Consider the following 24626-nt stretch of genomic DNA (forward strand, 5'->3'; position numbering starts at 1 on the left):
TACGATGTGGTTACGATATCAAATAAAATGTCAAATATTTTGTAATATTAATTCAATGTTAATACGACATCACTACGATGTGGTTACGATATCAAATAGATGTAAAATATTTTTGCAATATTAATTCGATGTTAATATGATATCACTACGATGTGGTTACGATATCAAATAAAATGTCAAATATTTTGTAATATTAATTCAATGTTAATACAATATCACTACGACATGGTTACGATATCAAATAAAATGTCAAATATTTTGTAATATTAATTCAATATTAATATGACATTACTACGATGTGGTTACGATATCAAATAAATGTCAAATATTTTTGTAATATTAATTCAATGTTAATATGACATCACTACGATGTGGTTACGTGATAATATTTACATCGCATAATGATCGCAGCGATATCGCAGAGATATCGAACTAATCAATATCGAATAAATACAGTTACGACTAACTTAACGATGTCGAATCTATTTTTTATCAAAATATCGTAATGATATCGTAATGATATCATTGCGATATCTAATCAATATCGATTGTAAACTTCAAGTTTCAGCAAAGTATTGTTTACCAATCACAACTAAATAAAATTCACGCTGCGGCACAATTACGCGTTTACTGTATCCAACATGTCCTTTAAATGTTACCTTTGCCAAAAAACCTTTTCTTCCCGAAAACAACTTTTAACTCATGAAAGAACTAAGCATAAAAACAATAAAACTATACCTCATCTCCATTCACTCCACCAGCCCACTTTTGAGCAGCTTGTGTCTTACCAAGATGCGTTTATAGTCTTAATTTAAAAAACGTCTTGGTTTCAATAGACATTCTGTAGGATCTAAACGACTCTCAATAAGTGTCTTTCCTAAGAATGTATTTGTTTATTTATTTCAAAATGAACCTTCTTTTAGGTATAATTCAGTACTGCGAAAATATCATTATACATTTAAAGGTGAGGCGGGAGAAGGTAGATTAAAGCAAATTTTAAACTATGAATACTGGAATTGCCGACAAGATCCCAAAACAAAAACAACGGGATATGTACTATTTGTGAATAGTGAGGAAATTTATGAAGTTTCTTTCAGTTGGGCACAGAATGAATTGGTTGAAAACAACCGAATCTTTCAGTGTGGGACAGTTATCTGCACATTTATAACGGATTCAGGAGAGTTTATTAATGGGTAAGGTTTGGAATTTCACATACAAATCTTTTATAATTTTGAAGAATTAATAGTTTGATTTTTTTCTTTATTAGAAATGAAGTAACAAATGAAAATCAATAAATAATTTATAGATATTTTAATAGAATTTTTTTTGGATTTCAACAGAATTCCAGAAATAAATAATTTATAAATTAGTAGTTTTGTGTGTAAAACATAATTTAGATTGTATTTTCACCATTATAAATATTAATGTTTCTACATGTTATTTCATTAGGAATATTATTAATCAAATAAAAGATTTGACGATTTTCAAATACTAGTATATCATAAACAACAGGAAGTTTTTTTTTACCACCTCCCATAGTTGTTCCTCCAAAAAACAATCTAACCTAATAAGTAATAAATGAATAAAATATTTATGCAAAATTTTATATCATACCTGATCGTGATTTTTTTTTTCAACACTACTTGTTGAAAATAATCTAAGCGAAAGTCCTTTTTCTTTTAATCGACGCATAAAATAAGGGACATGCATTGTAAGCATATGCATGTAAGGTGTGACATCATCCTTCCTATAAAGTCCCGGAATTGCTGTTGCAGAATTCATTTGGCCTATAGTAGGTCGACAGAAAGTCCTTACCCAATTTTTTGCATCTTCCTCAAATTTTAAAATTTCTGCTTCAGTGTGAGATGGTTTTCTTAAAACCTCATACAACTGATAAAATTTACGCCACAAATTTTCAATATCCACTCCACGTACTCCAGGTATAAATTCACTTACAGGAAAATATTGTAGCATTTTTTTTTTTTCTGGTCCCATAAGAGATGTCCAATTCCAAGTACCTTGAGCAGAACTACGATAAAACTCAAAATGAATATTAATGTTATTCATTTTTTTTTCAATTTTTTCTTTAAAATTTCGTTCAAAATCATTTTTCTTAAATAGATCTCTAAATAGACATTCCATCAATATATCAGATATCCGTAATAAGATATGAAGCTCATCAGGAATATAATTAAGTAAATCAATCACAGGAAACAAAGATGCCCTTTTTTCCCTAATTAATGTAATTATAATGATTACTTACATATTATTATTTTTTACCAATTAACAATTTAGAAAAAAATTTTAACCTTTAGTATTTCCAGTAGGCATCCAAAAAAGATCCATATTATGCCGGGATTTAGCATCACATTCACAGAATAGATAAAAATATTCAGAATTAGGTGCATTTAGACCTAAAATAATATAGGTAAACTTCCAATCACCAGAAAAATAAAATTCAACAGGCCAGTGAATGCCATCATCATCAATTATTCCATTCTCCTTTAAATCAGCCAACTGTAAGGCAAATATTTTGCCAACTTTATCCAATGTCTCATATTTTTCTTTACCTATGTAAAGACATATACTAAAACAGTAATGAATTTTATTTTATTTTTTATTAAAATTACAATTAAATTAATTTAACAACACAAAAAATATACCTATATTGATGGTTTGGTTTAAGTACGTCATCCTTTTCATTTAATAAACAAAAAGTAACTATTACATGATTTTGTTTTCTCCTAACATTACGACCATCTCCACCAAGTTTTATATGAAGAATATCTCCTGGAATTATTACAGGATTTTCTCTTCCTTTCCAAACAGGTATTAATATTTTAAGTAAAGTTGAAAGTGAACAATAAGCCCCATTTCCTACTTCATAATTATTTACTAAAGTATCACTAGCACGTTTATCAGAATTATTATCACCATTAAATTGATCAATATCTTCTATATTAAAAATTTCCACATGTATCTGAGTATTTATTAATTTATTTATCTTATTTCAGCGATCAGCAACTAAATACTCACGAAAAAGTGATGGCACAACTGCTGCTAAATGCCGGTATCCATCACGACTTAAAAGTGCTTCATCACATACACGTACAATAGCATCAAGTTTTGTTTGAATTGTCATAGAATTCGAATTTTGAAGTTGATGCAAACTTGATTCTCTTTGCAATCGAATCCAATATGCTGTAAATATAAAATTGGCTCTCCAGATAAATTTGTCAGCTTATGTTTAACAATCAATTCATCAACTGCTTTTTGCACATCCCTTCCGAAACTGTTAAATCTTTTATTTTGCTGTGAACGGGAAGTGATATCTTCAAGTGGTCTTTTTCAGTTATTAACTTCTGTTGTAACAGCAGTAACAGGTCGAAACCCAATTTGTAAACGAGCATGATATAGTGGCTCAATATCAAATCCAAATAACCGAGGCCCAGATGATTTAGTTGATGATTTTAAGTTAATTTTCTATTAAATATAATATTAAAATTAATTATATGTTATTAAAATTTATCTAATATAAATATGAGTTAAATACCTGTAAAAATGTATTAACAACAGCTGTTGAAGATTGGGTACTACTAACACTCCACTCTGCATGACCGATCTTCCAATTAATTGTATAGCATACCTTTGAAACTGAAATTTATTTAGTTTTGCATATAAGACTTCTTTCAGAAAACTTTGTTTCAACTATATAATCGTCAGGTATTGGATATTGAGACGCGTTGTTTTTAGATTTTTGTGTCAGTTTTGGTGTGGAAGGATAGGTTCCCAGAGAAATAATATTGTAATATGAAATATATAATCGTTCATTTGATTGAAAATGTGCTTCAATTTTAGAACTTCTTGGATAATCATGTATGAAAACACGATTAGAAAATGTAGCTATTGATAAAAGGGTGTTATTGAACGTTCCTACATTAAAAAAAATTATTGAAAAAAAAATTACTTTCAGCAATGGGAACGCGTATGGTTGTTCCAGCCATTTTTATTGTTTTAAAGCAAAAAAGGTTCGTTAAGTGAGTATAACAAATTTTTAATATACTACTTACCGTTTTCCAAAAAAAATAGTTCTTTCCAAATAAAACCAATTACAGACCAATTCCTGACAGGTTTCAAAGTTGCGAGAAACTAGTTTCGAGATACCAACGATTGGTTTAAATATGAAATCGTCATGTATGTCATTGTGCATAATCTGTTATTATCACTTTTTTCAGGTTATTTTGATCAGCATGTTGATCATAATTCATATTTATCACTAAAAATTAATTAGTGATAAGAGACAAATCAGCCCATATGCTAAGATTCTGCATCGTCGTCATCATCATCATCACCCATATTGCCAAATTCGCAAAAGAATTGGGTTGAAAAATTATCCCAAGACCTGGACGCAGCATATAGCGCTATAGAAAATATTAGCGAAAGGGTAGTGGGTTAGCCTGGGCTTGTGAAGTAAAGTTCGCAGGGTTAGCTGTATCGCCTAACTTCTCTATCAGTAACCGAGCTTTATCCTTAGTCACTGAAGGGTTTTTGTCAAATAAGTTTTTGAGGAAACCGTCCTGTACAAAAGAACTTAAGTGGTGTGTAAAAGTTTGAAAATAAATTTTGTTAAACTTGGAAACGAAGTCTAAAGCTGCTTCATAAAATTTAATAAAGGGGATTATTTTTTAAAAAAAATTATTATGCAGAAATTTTCGTAAAAAATGTATTTTAGGAAAGAGTTGATTTCAGAAGGATAACATCAAACCATCTTGCTGGTAAGTCATGAATAGAGGAAGGAAGTATGGAGGTTATTGGCACAAAATTCTGATCAATTTTTGGCTGGGTAGGATGATCTACAAAAATTCTATCTGTCTTCTTGTTTGTGAAAGAGCAGATTCAATAAAGGTCAAAACATCATTGGTGAAATTATCATTTCAAGCTTCAATTTTTGATAGAATAGAGGAGCTTAAAAATCTTTTTCCTTAAGCAAAAGCAGGCCTCATAAAAGCAAAATCATTTGATCTAACGATTTCAGCAAATCTAAAAAATTATTTGATTTACATTCCTATAGGGAAGAAGGAAATGTTAAAGGTGCAGTAAACATAGTCCTATATATGGATAAAATAATATTGATATGTGATGAATACAGCAAAGGGTTTTGTGAAGAAGACGAATAGTTTTAGCCACTTTTGAAAGAAAGTGGTAGGATTGAATTAAATATTCCAGATCTTTAGGTTTCTTTGGAGTATAGGTATTCCCAACAGTGACAGAGGGCAGTTTGGCTTTAGCAGCCTTAATAATGTGAGAATGAAGATATTCACATTTTTGATTAAGATGCCAGGAATCGAAAACGAATTGTTCAGCAGAGCATAATGCATCTAGTCATCAGCAAATTCAGTCCATTGAGCAGGAGAGATCGAGTCATATTTGAATACATGTCTTGTATTGTGGCCAAATTGACGAGCATGAGCAAGTTTGATGGTATCTGATAATAAAGAAGCATCAAAATGTAATAACAGGGTTGTGATCAGAAATGTGCATGTCATAAGCATCAAAAATGGTAGCAGTTAACATGAATTGCCAAAGAAGTGGACAAGACCAAATAAAGTTGATTCGGGTAATGGTGTCATTATGTTGGTAAGTACCTAAGGTTCAAAGGAGTGCAGTCTTCATAATTATGCGATAAAAGATAGTAAAATAACCAATGAATACGTTTAGAAGCAATTTGGGGTTGTAGGATAGTATTTATCTAAGTTCATATTAAAATCACCACAAATAGCGTGATGGAAATTTGAGAAACAGCAAGGGTAATAAGAGAAATCAAATGGTCAATTACTTCATTACGAAGTACTGGATAGGGATTGGAATCAAAAATTGAATCTTTTTAAGATTTTTCTTATAGACGACCAACCTGACTTTGAACCAGTTTCTAATTTCAGCAAAAATAATCAGCACTTGGCCACCATGAAAAATTACTTTGGAGTCAGGTTAACTTATATGTAAAAAATTGCTGAGAATCGATTCTCAAGAATCGATTTTACTATGTTTTGTCGATTTTCGATTAATCGATTCCAATCCCTAGTACTGGATCATTATTAGGTGAATATAAACAATGAAAATACGAAGTTTAAAATTGCCTTTAAAATATAAATTCACTGATAAAATACGAGAAGAGTGTAGGGATTGAAATTGATTATCGAATCTTTGTAGATTCAATTTTTGTGATCAGTAAATATATAAATTCTGAATTAAAATCGTAAAATCTATTAAGAAATTATATATCATTACTAATACCCATACTATAACATCATTGCGATCATTGCCGATTATTTGCCAATCATTTCGTCATTTTTAAGTTTTTGAAGGCCATTATCAATCAATTTTTTCTTTTTGAAAATATTTTAAATAATGCATTTATTTTTTGGATGTAATGTTGAATTAATTTTTTTTGTTTAATTTTAATTTTCTCTTCAACGATTATCAATTCCAATTCCTAGAAGAGTGAGATTCATAATATTGAATATGAGTGGCTAAAGAATTATGGATGAATAACAAAAAACCACCAGAAGAACAGCCATGTTTCGTAGGGTCTAAATCAAAGTGAAACAAAGTGTAATCACTAACACATTTTGATAAAAATTTCATTTGTTTAGGAGAAAGATGAGTATCAATGATACCACCAAAGGAAATATGTTTTTGAGAAAAAAGGTCAATTTTAAAAGGACCTTGACCAGGAGATTTAAGACCATTAACATTAAAAGATGAAATATTGAAAGAATTGGGAATAGGGGAATCAGAAAATAGAGTATCAAATAAAGGATCATTAAAATTTTGACTAAAATTTTATGGGGTTGGAAGGGTTGCGCACAAAGGTGTCATAATCTGTAATATTGTCCATCTGAGAATGCTCCACCAGTGATGGTGTTAATGAATTTTCCAATAGTATCATTTAAATGGTCCATTTTGTTATCAAGGTTGTGCTGAAAGGTATAGACTTCAGCACACGTTCTTTATCAATAGTAGCTTTATCAGAAGTAGTTACAGAGATGAGAAGTGGGAGAGTGGTGGAGCGGGAGATAGGGATCAATGGTAGTTAACAGAAAAAGGAGTGCCGGTCAGATTGTATTGTGTGGGTGGTCATCAATTATCATACAGGAAGAGTCACTGGGATCAGGGGTGGTGACATCATCTTGTTTGTGACCAAATACTTGTTGTTCAAGTCTAGACATTCTTTGGTCGGCTAATTCAAGCGCATAAACTCTAGCATGAACATTGGTCATATCTTCTTGTAGGCTTTTAAGCAGAGTTAAAATCTCTTGAATTTGCGAGCAGTTCAGATCTACTAGGAGAGGTTTAGAACCCTCAGAACCAGAGGAAAGTGTCCCATCTGACCGTAGGTTAGAGAAAGAGACAGAATGGTCTTTGCCTTTTCGTTTATTAGATTTAGGTCGCTGAGGAATTTAAGATGAATTGGTACCAGAAGAGGGAATTCTGGTAATTATGACCAGCTTTGTTGGTCAAATTGTTATCCCTAGATTAGATTGAGAATGATAGTGTTGCCAATTATGGTTATTGGAGGAGTTTTTGAGAGGCTGTCCAATATTGAAATGTTCTTTGAGGTGAGCAACCAGATTGTGGGTGCGTGAACAACCTCTAGAGTTATTCAATGGGCAAGCAGTAGGAGCATAACCAAGTTTAGCACATCTGTGGCATAACTTATTAGTATTTTGTAGGAGCTCCCATGTGAGCACATGTTTTTGTAAAGCGATTGATTGTTCCATCGCAGCATCCATCATTTGCTGGGATTTGAAGGTAATGTAAGCCCATTTCTTCAATTTATATGAATTAAGAGACAGGGGGACATTGACAGCCATAGCACCAATTTCACGTACTAAAGGTGCTAAGTGGATGTCCTTAGTATTAGAAGGGAGTTGTGAAAAAACAGTGACGAATTCACGATGTGATTTTTTCTGATCAAGTGTGAGGGAACACAAAGTAATCCGCAAGCAGGTGGAATAACAATAGATGGCTTATTGCTTGTTGAAGAAGTGTTTGGTAGAAACAGCATCATCATAAAAACAATGCATGCTTGTTGGACTTTAGCATTGGCACGGGTATGTAAGCAGCAAGATTGAATGTTACCATATTTTTTAAAGAGTGCAGTGATGTCATCCTTTTTAATAAAGAATGGGATATCAGTGACCTGAATGGCACAGAGATCTTCACTAGTCCTGAATTGCTGCGGGTTATGCAGATGAAATTGAAGTTAAAATGAATAACTAGTCTCTTTTGGTCGCCAGAGCCAGAAACGTGAGCACGGCCAGTGTAGGAATGGAATGTTTCTAAAAAGAGGTTATTGACAGCATCAATCATTGCTCTATTAGTGGGGTATTTTTTAATGAATTCAGAGGAAGCGTTCAGCAATGCAGCAGTCTGAAAATCGTGCCTAATAATAGTAATGGTAGGCGTGTCAAAGGAAGGACTAGTATCATTAGTTTCCATAATATCCTTATCAGGAGACGCGTCTAGAGGAAGTTTCTTTATCCTTTGGAGAGTACATAGACGCGTCAGTACCAAATGTGTTTTGATCTGGCGCAAAAGGCGCAGCAGAGTCTTTGGGAGGAGAAGATGATAGTTTAAAATATCAGTATTATTTTGTTGAGAAGGAGTAATACCACTGCCTCCAGCATCAGCCACTGAGTCAGCGATAAAGTCTTCTTCCATTGGATTTTCAGGGAGTGTATGAGTACGCTTGGAAGAGTTATTTTTTTATAATATCTTCTTACATCTTTCACAAAAGTTTTTGATACATGACACTCTTTATAAATTTGTGAAATACTATGTCTACCTAATAGAGTCTTTTGAATAATTAACTTCCTTATATCTTTGCCTAAGCGAAAATGTTCCATTGTTTAAATTTTTTAAAGTGTAGTAGTTTATTTGTTAGTTGTTACACATACTAATTTATAAATAATATAATATAAATATATTTTACTGATTTTTGAAAAATCAAAAATATCAAATTTTCAAACTGAAAAATCATGGGATGGTCGCACAATTTTGCAATTTGCTGTAATCCTATTTTTTATAAAAATGCGATAAATTGAATAGCTATCCATCTAGTGATTGTATAAAGTCAAGCCATATATCATTGAATTCCTCTTGACAAAACGTGTCAAATGGTGGTAAGATTACATCTTTAGCATTGATAGATCACAAGTAAATAATTTATAAAAAATGGAATTAGCAAGCTATCTATTGATGCTAGAGACATGATCTTAACACCATTTGACGCATCTCAGTAAGATTTTATTTTATTTTATTTTATTTTATGTGAAGCCGGCAGGGACTATAAAACTGAGCATGATTCCGAAGTAATACAACCCAACTAAAGCCTACCATCGAATTCCAGAGGAGCTGGAGCCCAACTCGAACTTCCTGAAAACAAAAGACCTGCACTACTACCACTACCGATAATAATCCAGGCGGACACACTGAGTAAAAAATAGGGGGGGAAAAAGTGGAGAGGACAAGTCCTCTTTCCAAGAAATTGTGGTGCGAACACATAAATCTATTCTATCCTAAAAAATAATCATCTCAGTAAGACGAATCTAATAAATATTAATTCACCTATATATAATCACTGGATGGCAAATAATGTCAAGTTTCGCATTTTTTTAAAATTTTTGAGTGTTAAAAATTAAAATTCTGATACATGAATTTATTCATCATCCAATGGTCATACAAATATGAATTAGGACTAGAGCTCCGAAAATGACTTGCATAAACTTGCATTTTGACTTGCATAATTGTAAATTTTCGTTTAATTATATTCTAACTTAATAAAAAGTACTTTAAAATTAAAGTTTTTGACTCGTGACTCGATTCAACTCAACTTATTAGGAGCTCTAATTAGGACTCATTGGATTCATCTTGATGAAACAAGTCAAATGGCAGTAAGATCATGTCTCTAGCATCGATAAACAGCTTGCTAATGCCAATTTTTTATAAATCATTTAGCATAGGTTATAACTGCCATTTGACAATGAGTTCTAATTAATATTTGTATAACTATTGGACGACAAATAAATTCATATATCAGAATTTTAATTTTTAACACTCTAAAAAATTTTAAAAAAAATGCGAAACTTGATTATTCTCCATCCAGTGATCGTACACAGATGAATTAATATTGCTAAGATCATGTCTCTAGCTTTGATAGATAGCTTGCTAATTCCAAATTTTTTATAAATCATTTAGCATAAGTTAACTTGTGATTTATCAATGCTAAAGACATGATCTTACCACAATTTGATACTTTTACAGAAACTTTAAGTTTTCAAGTGATATTGTTGTGCCCCAAGTTGCGATCTGCCCCGATTTAAAATTGGGGCAGATCCATTTTGCCCGAAATTGAAATTTCAATTTTGGGCAATCCAACTTGAAATTTCGAAATGGGGCACAGACATTTTACTGCCCGAAATTTTGATTTTGGGTCATGTGACTTATATGATCATCAAAAATCATTGGCTTTCAATTTGTTTGTGAAACTGTTACGCAAAATTTTGTACACATGATTCCGATGTTACAAGTCGATATACAACCAGTCGACAGATTAACCTAATAGATAATATTGATTATATTTGATTAATTTACACATATAGTATTATTATGTATATTCATTTTTATTATTGTTTATATTATTAATTTTCTGTATTTGTATTGTTTATATGTATACGATTTTTATTAAGATTCATTGTAGAATAATTAGCTCAATAGTAATTAACCGTTCAAATTTATCATTTGTGTTCTATTAAAATGTGGCTTACAATAAAACTGTCACCATTGTAATTACATAGATATATTATAATGAAACACTAACAATCTAGATAGATATATGATGTCAATAGGAAATCAATAGATTAGATTTCGCCCTTAATATTAGAAAAAGAGATGTCAGTTAGATAAAAATAGATATAAATATACCTTCTGCCAACTCACTGATAGAAGTAGTGTCAGAATAGTGAAAAAGTGTTCAGAAATCATAAGAGTATTAAGCATTAATTAGTTTTCCCTTGAATTCTTTTAAGTTATCACTTTTATTGTTTTGGTTATAAAACAATAATCCTACGTTTATTCAATAAAAGCATTATACTTCAGTTAACTCCAACTTGTCGTTTCTTTTGTTATCAATCCTTTTTTTCGTGTCTCTCCACCCTAAATTTTATAAAAAAATTTTTTATCATGGAAACAGAAGAATTTTCTTTTATTAGTAAAGATACTTTTAATAAAATTATTGATAAATGTATACAAAACAGTAAATCTAAAACATCTGAAAAGCAATTTATAAATAGACACCTTTATGATGAAATAAAAACAGTTCTTTTAGATCATGTTTCTACATTACGGGATGCAGACTTTCATTATTGGTGTAGAAAGAATTTCATTTTATTAAATACTGGAGGTGATTCTGTTGTATGTAAAAATAATAATAAAAGAACAAAAACAGCTTTAGATAAAGAAGGTAAATCTGCTGATTTTTTACCAATATTAGTCTTAGAAGAAATGTATAAAACAATTTGTTTGGAGCATGTACAAAATGTTCATTGTGGACAAAAAAATTTGTATAGAAAATTAAGAAGCAAATGGTATGGGGTGAAAAAGAAGATTATAGAGGAGTTTGTGAATCATTGTGAAATATGTGTACCACGCAGAACTATGTCCAAATCCACCTTAGCAGCAAGGCCTATAGTTGCGAAAAGATTTCTTTCGAGAGTACAGGTAATTTTAATGTTTGATTTTTAGCTTCTGTTTGATTACTTTACCTCCTGTTTAATTTGCTATATTTTTTTATAATATTTAGATGGATTTAGTTGATTTACGTCAGTATTCTGACAATGATTTCAAATATATCTTACATGTAAGAGATCATTTTTCCCGTTATTCATGGGCAAAACCCTTAACTTCTAAGGAACCCGCAGCTATTGCAGGGATATTATATGAAATTTTTTGTCAATTTGGACCTCCAATTATTTTGCAAAGTAATAATGGCAAAGAATTTACTGCACAAATAATTAAAAATCTAGTAGACTTATGGCCTGGTTTAAAATTGGTAAATGGTAGACCTAGGCATCCACAATCACAAGGCTTAATAGAAAGAGCAAATTCTATTTTAGAAAAAAAAATTGGAATGTGGATGGAACAAAATAATTCAATAAATTGGACTTTGTGCTTAAATTATGTTATTTTTACTATGAATAATACTATATGCCGAGCTACCAATAAAACTCCATATGAAATAGTATTTGGTATGCATCCACACAGTGATATAGCATGAATGGAACATCTATTTAAAGAAGAAAATTGTATAGATGAAGAGCAATTATTAGAAATATTAATGTAGAACAAGAAGATACTTCACTTGACTTTGAAGAAGTAAGTATAAATAAAAAAATCTTTAAATTTGTTTATAATAAAATAATTTTTTTAAAAAAATTACAATATATAACATAGGAAAATGACGAAAATGAAGATAATAATAGTAATTCTATTCATGATAAACATCAGAGTAAAAGTAGAAATACAAAGGTAGTTAACTGTAATATATTTATTTAATCACAATATTTTAAATCAAATTATTTCAATATATTAAAAATTTGTTTATAATTTTATGCAGTCATTGAATAAAAATTCTAAAAACAAAGGTAAACAAAAGCAAGTAACTTTTGCTGTTAACAATAATCAAAATAAAGAATCAGATTATAATCACTACAATAATGATCTTAACAAAGATTCCGATAATTTTAATAAAGATTCTGATGATCTTAATAAAGATACTGATGATTCTAATGAAGATTCTGATGATTTTAACGAAGATGCTAATAATTTTAATGAAAATTCTGATGATTCTAACAAAGATTCTGATGATTTTAATGAAGATCATGCTAATAATCTTAATGAAGATTCTGATGATTTTGATGAAAATTCTGAAGATTTTAACGATCTTAGAAGTACTGTACGTAGCATTTGAGATGACGCATCCCATTTATTGCTCATCCGGTAGGGGTTTTTTACGTATTCCTTATGCAATGTCTCGTAAGTTTCGGTCGTGAAGTTATTCACTGCACCGTATTCGGTAATTGATGAAATAATGTGATAAACCCAGCTATGAAATTTGGGTAGTTGCAATTGGGACATGGAATATGAGGAAAATAACTTTTTAAACTTTTTTGCCCAAATAATAATAAGTAACTAAAAATAGATTAAAACTGTTATTTTACACATACATGTATGTATACATATTAATCATATCAATTGATACACTTACTTTAAATGTTTTTAAATCTGATTCTGTAAATTTATCTTTACGAGAATAAATGTACATTTTATTCCAATCAACATATAGCTGAACCAATTGTTTATCTATATTTTTAGCTTGTTTCTTGGTATAATCAGTTTTGTGTAATGTAGGAATAATACCATCGATAACAAATACAAGTTGCCGCATCATTGCACAAAACTCATCTGCCGTAAACCTTTTAATATTACCTAACCCGTGTTTAAATAACTTAAGTCCTGAAAAGCGCGGTATTTTTGCCAATAGATTATCAAATTCTATTATTCCATTTGAACCACACCATTCTGTGAGCAATTCTCGCGTATATTCAACTTGATATTTATATAGGCCAAGATCCAAATGGTGCATACGGTCTGGCAAACAAGCCTGATATATATTTAATTGTCTATCAAATAAACAAAGTAAATTAGTAATGTATATATTAGAATCTTAGCATTTAATGGAATACTTACGATAATTTCCAGAATGGATTTTCAATTTTATGAATTGAATAATCTTTTGCTAATCCATCTGTTAACACGCCTTTCATTATATTGGGTGTGCGTAATTGAATTGTTGAATGATTTATTAATGGGTTATTCAATTACTTTTTTGGTATCATGCACATGTGACATGGCATCTTGCAGTTAAATGAGTTATATGTCAACGTTATAGCGTAATGCTCAGGTAAATCACCAAGTAATACGGACAGAAATGGGTAACACCACAATATACCATCGTCAGTTCGTAAATCAAGACCATCTGACATAACTGACATAATAGGTTCAATAACAAGAATGTTCATCGAGCGTTGAAAAAGTTGATGTTTTGCCATCGCATGCTTCTTTTGATGGTCATTAATTTTAGGCAAATATGCCAACAAAGCCTTGGCATCTGGCTTATTACGTCGCCAGCTTGGGATGTTACCCAATGTTAAGAACACAGGATGTTCTGTTTTTTTTCCAAGCGTGTCACAAGTAGTTGCGTCTGAATAAATTATTATCGAAAGTACCTTTGCACTTTCATTGATTGATTGTTGGGCACGACCCCACCAGTCACTGTTATATAGTTCAGAGTAACAATGTTCTTGTTCACCTTTGTCATTCGTTATGTAATCTGGACTATAATCAAAAACGCAATATTTAAATATTTCTTTATTGCTCAATAATTCTTTAATAGCGTCAAAAATTGTGCGATGATGAAGTGTGTATTGAATTTGGTTGTATTCCATTATGATCGTTTTTTTGTAAAGAATATGAGGAATTTCTATTGAATCAAGAAATACTCGTGCAGCTTTTGCATTTGATGGTAAAGTCGCAGTTGGATCCATACTATAGTTATTAAATAAGTGAATAATATCATTTGCTACAGAATCAGAAAGTTTATGCTTTGTAACTAACTGTACGAATGCCTCATATGCAGGGTTTGGAAATGTTGTTGGAGTTAAATTAGTTGTTTCTTGTATTATCTGTATTGACCTGACATCTACTAAAACAGTACTTTGAACTTCAGAGCAATTGCCGATGGTTTCAATTGTATCATAATTTTTATCATCATCGCTTTCAATACTAGAAATATTTTCATCTGACTTTGCATTTGAAGTTTCGCTTAAATTTTCGCCTGAATTGTCACTTAAGTTTGTATTTGAAACTTCATTTAAATTTTCATCTGAATTGTTACTTGAAGTTTTATTGGAAATTTCGCTTAAGTTCTCATTCAGATCTTCACTTGACGAAGGATTTTCATCATAATTTCCATATATATCATTGTCATCCTATAACATAAAAAATTTTTTTTAAGTTTTTTTAAGTTTAATAAACTCTTAATTGCTACAAAATTCTGGTTCTTTTACCTGCCAATAACTATCTTCTAACGTTAAGTCTTGTTCATTTCTCATAGAAGGTCTGTTGGCTTCTTGCAAAGGATGGCTAATATAGGTATTTTCTTCACCAAAAAGTCCTGTTTCGTTCAAGTACATCTAGTCGCGATGCGTTCGGAGGTGGTTTCAAAGGGAGCTACGTTTGCTATACGTTTTTGGACAGTATTCACATCGAAATTCTTGTGTAGTTTTAATTTGAAACATATTTAATTTTCTTTTTCTTTTTATCTTATGAATGAATAATCGATTCATGAATTAAAATTAAAATTTTGATTTGATCGATTTTTAAAAAATGTTCAAATATAATAATGTAATTCGATTTATTTAATAATACAATTAATCATTACATTTTTATTTATAGAATTCTTGGTGATGTATTCATATGTAAGTTAATTGTTGAACTAAATTTCACTAGTGTAAATCGAAACTCCTGATCATGTATTACACTAATTTTCTTTTAAAAACCCCTTTATTTTTTTCCCATCATTTTTCTCATCATATTTTACAAACAAATTCTTTATAAAAAAAATGTCTTCAAAATCATCAAAATCAATTAAATCAAATAATCCTCTCTCTGCATTCGCGCCTAGTAGAAAATTACGTTCTCATACTACTAAAGTAAGAAGATATTTTTATCAATGATTGTACTTGTATTTATATCAATGATGATTATAATAACAATTATTATTATTAGAAAACATCGTCAAGTTCTTCAAAAGAGATCAGCTCCGTTACATCAAAAGATTCCGCTAGCAATGTTCAGGACAATGTTCGTGTTGTAATCTGTGATTCAAATGATTCGGATAAACAACGTTTCGAGACCCCAGTGGAACACGTTGAAATCTCAGCTACTAGAATTCATGGTTTGACTTCTAATAAATCAAAAAATTCCACTTCAATTCCCTCTTACGATATAAATTTGGAAGATTCGAATCTTATATTAGGTATTACTAGCGGTTCATCATCAAAGGTATATAAAAAATTGAAGCTAATGTAATTCAACTTTACATCGTCAGTATACACTCAACTAACTCATCATATGTTATTTCAGAATGATTCTTCTTCGGAAATTGAGCACCACAAACGTAAAAGTATGAATACTCGAAATGAAACTGCAAAGGGTAAGAAAGTGATAGGAATGTCACCTGAATGATGATTGTTATTAAATTTAATTATTTATATTACAGTGCCTCGTCTTAGTGAGAAAGATGCCGATACGTTGAATAAGGCCTTATATTATTCTAAAAAAGCATATGAGGAAGTGCTTTTAGCAAAAGAGTCCTCGGTTCGTACGGAAAACGCGATTAATGAATTTATCAAAGCACAATCGTCATGTAATGAAAGTAATCAGAATGCCAATGGAGAGTCAAAAGTACATACTAAGAAAAAGCAATTTTGGTATTCTGTAAGTACTACTATGTTTCCAGGTTGGCTTTTTTTGAAAAATTTCCTTTCTAATGAGCATCTATTTCAATTGTAATTTAGCAAACCGTAACCAACGCGTGTTCAGAGTTGTTTTTCTTGGAAAAAGATCCAAGTGACGAAACAATGTGTGAATTTATTTACGATAATTTGAAAAAAGCGCATCCTGAGAATGTTTCAAAGATCGAAAATAATACAGCTGGCGGGTGGAAAAAATTCTGGAGAGAGGCAATTCAGTCACTAGTAAGTCGATTCATTCGTAATAATGTGTGATGTTCTATTAATAAAATTATAATACTGACGCCCACACATTTCAGGCACGTAACGAATTTCGCACCAGACGTGCCAATTATGTTAGAAATATAAAGAGTGCAATATCAAACACATTTGGTAAGGTTTTCCTTGGAGAAATTCCTGGACAAAAGGTGTCTTTTGATGAGATCGCTAATTGGAAAAATTCAACAAATGTTTTGTGGGCCAAGAAAAATTTGTGGAGTCAGGTTAAGGACAGCGATAAAGATGATGACACCTATATAAATCGAATTACAAGTCAAGTGTTCAAAGAAGAAAAGTTTAATACCAACAATTGTTTGTTTGTTATTGCAGTTGTTGATCTGATCTTTGATGTAGATGTGCAAACAACAACGCTTTCTGGAGAAACGATAACCAAATGTATGAAAAAATTAAATAATGACAAGGTATTCAAATAATTATCATTTATCGTCTGTCATTGATTAATTTTATTTAATATTTTTACTAAATTACATTTAATGTTTAAACAGAAAAAGCAGGAAGAATAGGAAGGCAATGATCAGGAAGGTGGAAGCGATGATCAAGAAGAAGTCAATCGTGATGATGATGATAAAGGGGAATATGAAGATGAATAAAATTTAATTATTATTTATTTTTGTTTTTTTTTTGCTTTAATTCGTTTGCTTTAATTCGTTTGCTTTAATTCGTTTGTTTTAATTCGTGAATATATTAAGATTGAGGTTAATTTGGTAGTGAGGAAATCAGGAAAATACCGAAATAAGGGAAAGTGGAATGTCATCAGATTGATGTGGATCGGAGGTAAAGGGAGTACTACTGTAGTATAGTAAGAAACTGAATAGTGAGTAATTGTAAAACCATTTTATAACCATTCTATAATAAAATATATGCAGTTTAATTGTTGTTGATTTCACGTTTTATATTTTATGTAATTAATATTTTGATGTTTATTAAATATTGTTATAATAAAAATAATGTACATCGTTAATAAACATTAAATTTAGGTGATGCACATCGAATGTTGTGACATCGGTAGTACATTGCAGGGTCCGATGTTCAGTGTTTCTTTATGATGTACATCAAGTGACCGATGTACATTGGATGAACATTTTTCCCGTGACTTCCTGATGTTGAGTGATAGTAAAAGGACTTTTCGACATTATATGAAGTTATTACCGAGGTCTTTAGTTTTGCCTGAACTCCTTATGGTATATATTGAGTTAGGACCGTTATTATAAGTCTTGGAGTTACCAACAATAACGTAAGATAGCAGTTCTATACAAATGTTTCTCTGAGCTTTCTGAAAGGTTGAAAAATGTGCGTCTTGATTTCTACGCCTATACTTCTTAGTAAAATTAAAAAGTCAATGTCAAAATATTACAGTATAGCCAAAAACAATTACGTCAGTGCAAATATTTACTAATAAAATATATAATTATGGCGAATTATGGCATTTTAAATACATCTGTCATAATTCAAAAATTCAATTCTGCTGATAAGTATACCTACGCCTTTAAAGTCTAACTGGTCAAGTGGTTTGCAGGCCAGACCGTTATTTCTTGAAAGAAGCTTATCAACTAACATATTTTTTGCTAGTTGATATTGTTAACGGGTTTTTAGTATTCTAAAATAAGAAGACAGAGTTGAGGTGTATATTTGGTATTTTTTATTCAGATTTTTCTCATTGCACTGCGAGTTTTTCTAAGATTTATGTCTTTATTTTTTGCTTTTCATTTTTCTTGGTCACTTTTTTCGGTGTAACTTTATTTTCTTTGGGGATGGGAGGATACTGGAAAATTTGATCGTCATGGTAGCTTAATGTTACTTTTCAAAATCAATGATCACTTAGGTGATAAGAAGGTGACAGATTGGGTACCGCAGTTTTTGTAGTATACCGATCAAGGTGATCACATGTTAGGCTATCATTGGATTGACTTATTATCCGAAGCATAAATGTAAGACATTTCCATTCTATAGTTGGGGACACAATTTTATTTTATTTTATTTTATTTTATGTGAAGCCGGTAGGGGCTATACAGCAAGAGCATGATTCCTAAGTAATAAAACCTAAGTAATACAACCCGACTTGAGCCTACCATCGATTTCTGGAGAAGCCAGAAGCCAACCCGAGCTACTTGAAAAAAAAGACCTGTACCACTACCACGTCCGGTAAAAGGTCCAGGCAAACACACTGGGTAAAAATAAGGAGGGGGAAAAAAGTGGAGAGGACAAGTCCCCTTTCCAAGAAGTTGTGGTGCTAAACATAAATCTATTCTATCCTAAAAAATAATACAATTCTGAAATTCGTAAAACCGCTAATAAAAGCGTAGGCTAAACTAGTTTCTGTAATAAAATTAAAATCTCTGCTAAAACCGCCTTGTTATCTTTATTACCACCCTTTTTCTTCGAGGTATTCTTTGCCTTCTTCTGATTCTTCGGGTGTTTCTCCTCCTGGTTATTATTTTTCGGGACTTTCTTCGAGGATGTAGGTTTATCCTTCTTCTTAGGCTGATTACTTTCCAAATTCTTATCAGACTTACCTGATATTTTCGGATTCGGTGTATTTTTAGCCTTCGGTTTGTTTTGTGCTTTCTTCAAGGTGGGAATGGAGTGTCAACACCATTTCAACTCCTTATCGTCAGGTACGAAAAACTGTGGTGTATCTAAGGCCCTTAGTGTGGTCTCCCAATTCTCGAAATAGGCCACAAGTTTCCTCCTTCCTTTGCTTGTTTGAATAATTTTAAATGAGCTAGCACCGCACTTCATTAAAAATTCACATGGTTTACGGTCCATCCACAAGGTAGCCATCGTCATATCCTCCGGAATGTCATGAATAATGGCTTGGAACTTTTCACGTTGTTTTCTTTCTCGTAAAGTCCAACTCGCAGGGAACCATCTAACAGGTATACCTCCCAGGTCTGTCGTCCAATATTTATTAAACTGGGGAAGGGCAAATGAGGAATGTGCTATTTTGACTCGAAGAGTCTGATACTTATGTTGCCGTTTAACAGAACATTTAATAGCGTTCCCCCAAAATTTTAACTCTGCTATTATTTTCTGCAGGTTCCAGGTATACGGGATATCGTAAACTATAATGTCTCGGATTCACTCTTGCTCCTCTCTGACAGCTTCGTATCCAGTCAGTATCTGTGTTGCCTCCAGTTCGGATGATTTCTTTCCCTTTTGGGAATTTTGGGCTGATGTTTTCACATCAGGTTTTGCCTTTGTTGATTGGTTCGCGACTTGTTTATCATCTGTAACACGCGCCTTTTGTTTATCTTTCTTCCGGGAATTTTCAGGTATCACAGTTTGATCAACAGGGTCATTACTATATCAGGCATTGATGGAAGCTTGATAGGTACTGGTTTTGGTGGCATTTGAAATCCTCAACGTAATAATTCATCTTCATCGGACTCAAGCGGAAATGACTCATCCATTAGATAATCATCAGTATTCTGAGAACCATCGTCATCGTCATCATCATCAACACCCGTATCACCAAAACGCATATGGAATCGGGTAGAAAAATTATCCCAAGACTTGGACGCAGCATATAGCGCTATAGAAAATATTAGCGAAAGGGTGGTGGGTTGTATATTCGTAGCTTGAGCTTGTGTAGAGAAGTTCGCAGGGTTGGCTGTCTCGCCAAACCTCTCTATCAGTATCTGGGCTTTATCCTTAGGTACTGAAGGGTTTTTTTCAAATAAGTCCTTAAGAAAACCGTCTGTAACAAAAGAACTTAAATTGTGTGTAAAAGTTTGAAAATAAATTTCGTTAAACATAGAAACGAAGTCTAAAGCTTCTTCGTTTGGTGTTCGGCTCTTATCCATAGACATTTTTATATTTATGTAATAAAATTTAATAAAGGGGATTATTTTTTAAAAAAAATTATTACGCAGAAATTTTCGTAAAAAATGTATTCGGGAAATAGTTTTTTTTTATCCTTTATTACTTATACAATTATTTTATTTATTTTATTTTATTTTATGTGAAGCCGGTAGGGGCTATACAGCAAGAGCATGATTCCTAAGTAATAAAACCTAAGTAATACAACCCAACTTAAGCCTACCATCGATTTCTGGAGAAGCCAGAAGCCAACCCGAGCTACTTGAAAAAAAAAGACCTGTACCACTACCACGTCCGGTAAAAGGTCCAGGCAAACACACTGGGTAAAAATAAGGAGGGGGAAGAAAGTGGAGAGGACAAGTCCCCTTTCCAAGAAGTTGTGGTGCTAAACATAAATCTATTCTATCCTAAAAAATAATACAATTCTGAAATTCGTAAAACCGCTAATAAAAGCGTAGGCTAAACTAGTTTCTGTAATAAAGTTAAAATCTCTGCTAAAACCGCCTTGTTATCTTTATTACCACCCTTTTTCTTCGAGGTATTCTTTGCCTTCTTCTGATTCTTCGGGTGTTTCTCCTCCTGGTTATTATTTTTCAGGACTTTCTTCGAGGATGTAGGTTTATCCTTCTTCTTAGGCTGATTACTTTCCAAATTCTTATCAGACATACCTGATTTTTTCGGATTCGGTGTATTTTTAGCCTTCGGTTTGTTTTGTGCTTTCTTCAAGGTGGGGATGGAGTGTCGACACCATTTCAACTCCTTACCGTCAGGTACGAAAAACTGTGGTGTATCTAAGGCCCTTAGTGTGGTCTCCCAATTCTCGAAATAGGCCACAAGTTTCCTCCTTCCTTTGCTTGTTTGAATAATTTTAAATGAGCTAGCACCGCACTTCATTAAAAATTCACATGGTTTACGGTCCATTCACAAGGTAGCCATCGTCATATCCTCCGGAATGTCATGAATAACGGCTTGGAACTTTTCACGTTGTTTTCTTTCTCGTAAAGTCCAACTCGCAGAGAACCATCTAACGGGTATACCTCCCAGGTCTGTCGTCCAATATTTATTAAACTGGGGAAGGGCAAATGAGGAAAGTGCTATTTTGACTCGAAGAGTCTGATACTTATGTTGCCGTTTAACAGAACATTTAATAGCGTTCCCCCAAAATTTTAACTCTGCTATTATTTTCTGCAGGTTCCAGGTATACGGGATATCATAAACTATAATGTCTCGGATTCGCTCTAGCTCCTCTCCGACAGCTTCGTATCCAGTCAGTATCTGTGTAGCCTCCGGTTCAGATGATTTCTTTCCCTTTTGGGAATTTTGGGCTGATGTTTTCACATCAGGTTTTGCCTTTGTTGATTGGTTCGCGACTTGTTTATCATCTGTAACACGCGCCTTTTGTTTATCTTTCTTCCGGGAATTTTCGGGTATTACAGTTTGATCAACAGGGGGCGTTACTATATCAGGCATTGATGGAAGCTTAATAGGTACTGGATTTGGTGGCATTTGAAATCCTTGGCGTAAAAGTTCATCTACATCGGGCTCAAGCGGATATGACTCATCCATCAGATAATCATCAGTATTCTGAGATCCATCGTCATCGTCGTCATCATCATCACCCGTATCGCCAAAATTGCAATAGAATTGGGTAGAAAAATTATCCCAAGACTTGGACGCAGCATATAGCGCTATAGAAAATATTAGCGAAAGGGTGGTGGGTTGTATATTCGTAGCTTGAGCTTGTGAAGTGAAGTTTGCAGGGTTGGCTGTTTCACCAAACCGCTCTATCAGTATCCGGGCTTTATCCTTAGGTACTGAGGGGTTTTTTTCAAATAAGTCCTTGAGAAAACCGTCTGTAACAAAAGAACTTAAGTTGTATGTAAAAGTTTGAAAATAAATTTCGTTAAACTTGGAAACGAAGTCTAAAGCTTCTTCATTTCGTGTTCGGCTCTTATCCATAGACATTTTTATATTTATGTAATAAAATTTAATAAAGAAGATTATTTTTTTTAAAAAAATTATTACGCAGAAATTTTCGTAAAAAAATGTATTCGGGAAAGAGTTCTTTATTACTTATACAATAAAAATGTACGTACATATGGTATATACAATCTCTAAAATCACGTGACCATAGATTTTACTTAAAAAATTTTTTTTTTTTATGAACACAAATTTTACTTTACCTGGGAGGTATACCCGTTAGATGGTTCCCTGCAAGTTGGACTTTACGAGAAAGAAAGCAACGTGAAAAGTTCCAAGCCGTTATTCATGACATTCCGGAGGATATGACTATGGCTACCTTGTGGATGGACCGTAAACCATGTGAATTTCTAATGAAGTGCGGTGCTAGCTCATTTAAAATTATTCAAACAAGTAAAGGAAGGAGGAAACTTGTGGCCTATTTCGAGAATTGGGAGACCACACTAAGGGCCTTAGATACGCCACAGTTTTTCGTACCTGATGGTAAGGAGTTGAAATGGTGTCGACACTCCATTCCTACCTTGAAAAAAGCACAAAATAAACCGAAGGCTAAAAATACACCGAATCTGAAAAAATCAGGTAGTTCTAATAAGAATTTGGAAAGTAATCAGCCTAAGAAGAAGGATAAACCTACATCCTCGAAGAAAGTCCCAAAAAATAATAACCAGGAGGAGAAAAACCCAAAGAATCAGAAGAAGGCAAAGAATACCTCGAAGATTAAGGGTGGTAATAAAGATAACAAGGCAATTTTAGCAGAAATTTTAACTTTATTACAGAGACTAGTTTAGCCTATGCTTTAATTAGCAGTTTTACGAATTTCAGAATTGTATCATTATTTTTTAGGATAGAATAGGTTTATGTGTAGTGCCACAATTTCTTGAAAAGGGGACTTGTCCTCTCCACTTTTTTTTATTTTTTCCCAGTGTGTCTGCCTGGCCTTTTATCGGACGTGGTAGTGGTTCAGGTCTTTTTTTTTTAAGAAGTTAGGATTGGGTGCCAGCTTTTCTGGTCTTCGATAGTGGGTTCTAAGTAGATCAGTAACTTTCGACTTGTTCATATCTTTTTGTATACCTCGCCAACTTCACATAAAATAAAATAAAATAAAATAAAATAAAATAAATAAATAAAATTTTACTTTAACTTCACATAAAACAAATAAATAAATAAATTTTACTTTAACCATTTGAAAGGTTAGCGTAGTTCTAGCTTTTTGAATAAATAGTCCAAAGGTATGGGATTAACTTCCAAAATTCTATACATGTATATTAATTTATCAAGCATGTAAATGCTATTTTTTCTTTTATTTGTAATAGTTTTGGCTTCTAGTAATAAAATAAAATAAACAAAATAATTACTTTAAAAAAAAGTTTTTTTACAAACACAAATTTTGCTTTAAAAACCAATTTTTTATGGACTAAATTTTATTTTTTTAAAAATTTTTTATACTACTAACATATAATCTTTATAATCTTTATTGAAATTTCATAAAACTAAACTTTTTTCAATCTAAAATATGACTAAATTTTCAGTTTTTGTTGTTGATTAGCTATTTCTAATGCCTCAGCTTCAGCTTCTAGTTTTCTAACTTCAGCTTCAGTTTAATAGCACGCTCTCTTAATGCTATTTTTTTCTCTTCAATTTCTAATTCAAGTATCTCTGTTTTCTCATTTATCAATAGCTCCTCTTTACTTTTTTTTGATGATTTTCTATTAGTAGAGGGATAATATTTTCTATAGCGTTATATGCTGCATCCAGGTCTTGGGATAATTTTTTTACCCAATTCTTTTGCAATTTTGGCGATATGGGTGATGATGATGATGACGACGATGCAAAATCTCAGAATACTGATGATTATCTGATGGATGAGTCACCTTTGCTTGAGTCTGATGTAGA

The 24626-nt window shown here is 32.0% G+C and overlaps 3 protein-coding genes across 3 annotated transcripts; 2 read left to right on the forward strand and 1 right to left on the reverse strand.

Moving 5' to 3' along the window:
* Positions 1-3348: 3348 nt before the first annotated feature.
* OCT59_022367 (uncharacterized protein) lies at positions 3349-4004 on the reverse strand (the record flags this gene model as incomplete). Its single annotated transcript, XM_025328178.1, has 4 exons — positions 3349-3483; positions 3554-3609; positions 3685-3903; positions 3968-4004. The coding sequence occupies 4 exons, from the start codon at positions 4002-4004 to the stop codon at positions 3349-3351; spliced, it is 447 nt and encodes a 148-aa protein (XP_025167758.1).
* A 7240-nt stretch (positions 4005-11244) lies between these two features.
* On the forward strand, positions 11245-13030 carry OCT59_022368 (uncharacterized protein; the record flags this gene model as incomplete). The annotated part of the gene is made up of 4 exons (XM_066144764.1): positions 11245-11524; positions 12404-12435; positions 12514-12588; positions 12677-13030. 4 exons carry the CDS (start codon positions 11245-11247, stop codon positions 13028-13030), a joined length of 741 nt encoding a protein of 246 aa, XP_066006194.1.
* A 2713-nt stretch (positions 13031-15743) lies between these two features.
* OCT59_022369 (uncharacterized protein) lies at positions 15744-17524 on the forward strand (the record flags this gene model as incomplete). The annotated part of the gene is made up of 7 exons (XM_066144765.1): positions 15744-15833; positions 15910-16185; positions 16267-16336; positions 16403-16620; positions 16701-16880; positions 16955-17335; positions 17438-17524. The coding sequence occupies 7 exons, from the start codon at positions 15744-15746 to the stop codon at positions 17522-17524; spliced, it is 1302 nt and encodes a 433-aa protein (XP_066006195.1).
* Positions 17525-24626: the final 7102 nt, after the last annotated feature.

The sequence above is a fragment of the Rhizophagus irregularis genome, chromosome 31, assembly GCF_026210795.1.
Source record: "Rhizophagus irregularis chromosome 31, complete sequence".
Lineage (NCBI taxonomy): Eukaryota > Fungi > Glomeromycota > Glomeromycetes > Glomerales > Glomeraceae > Rhizophagus > Rhizophagus irregularis.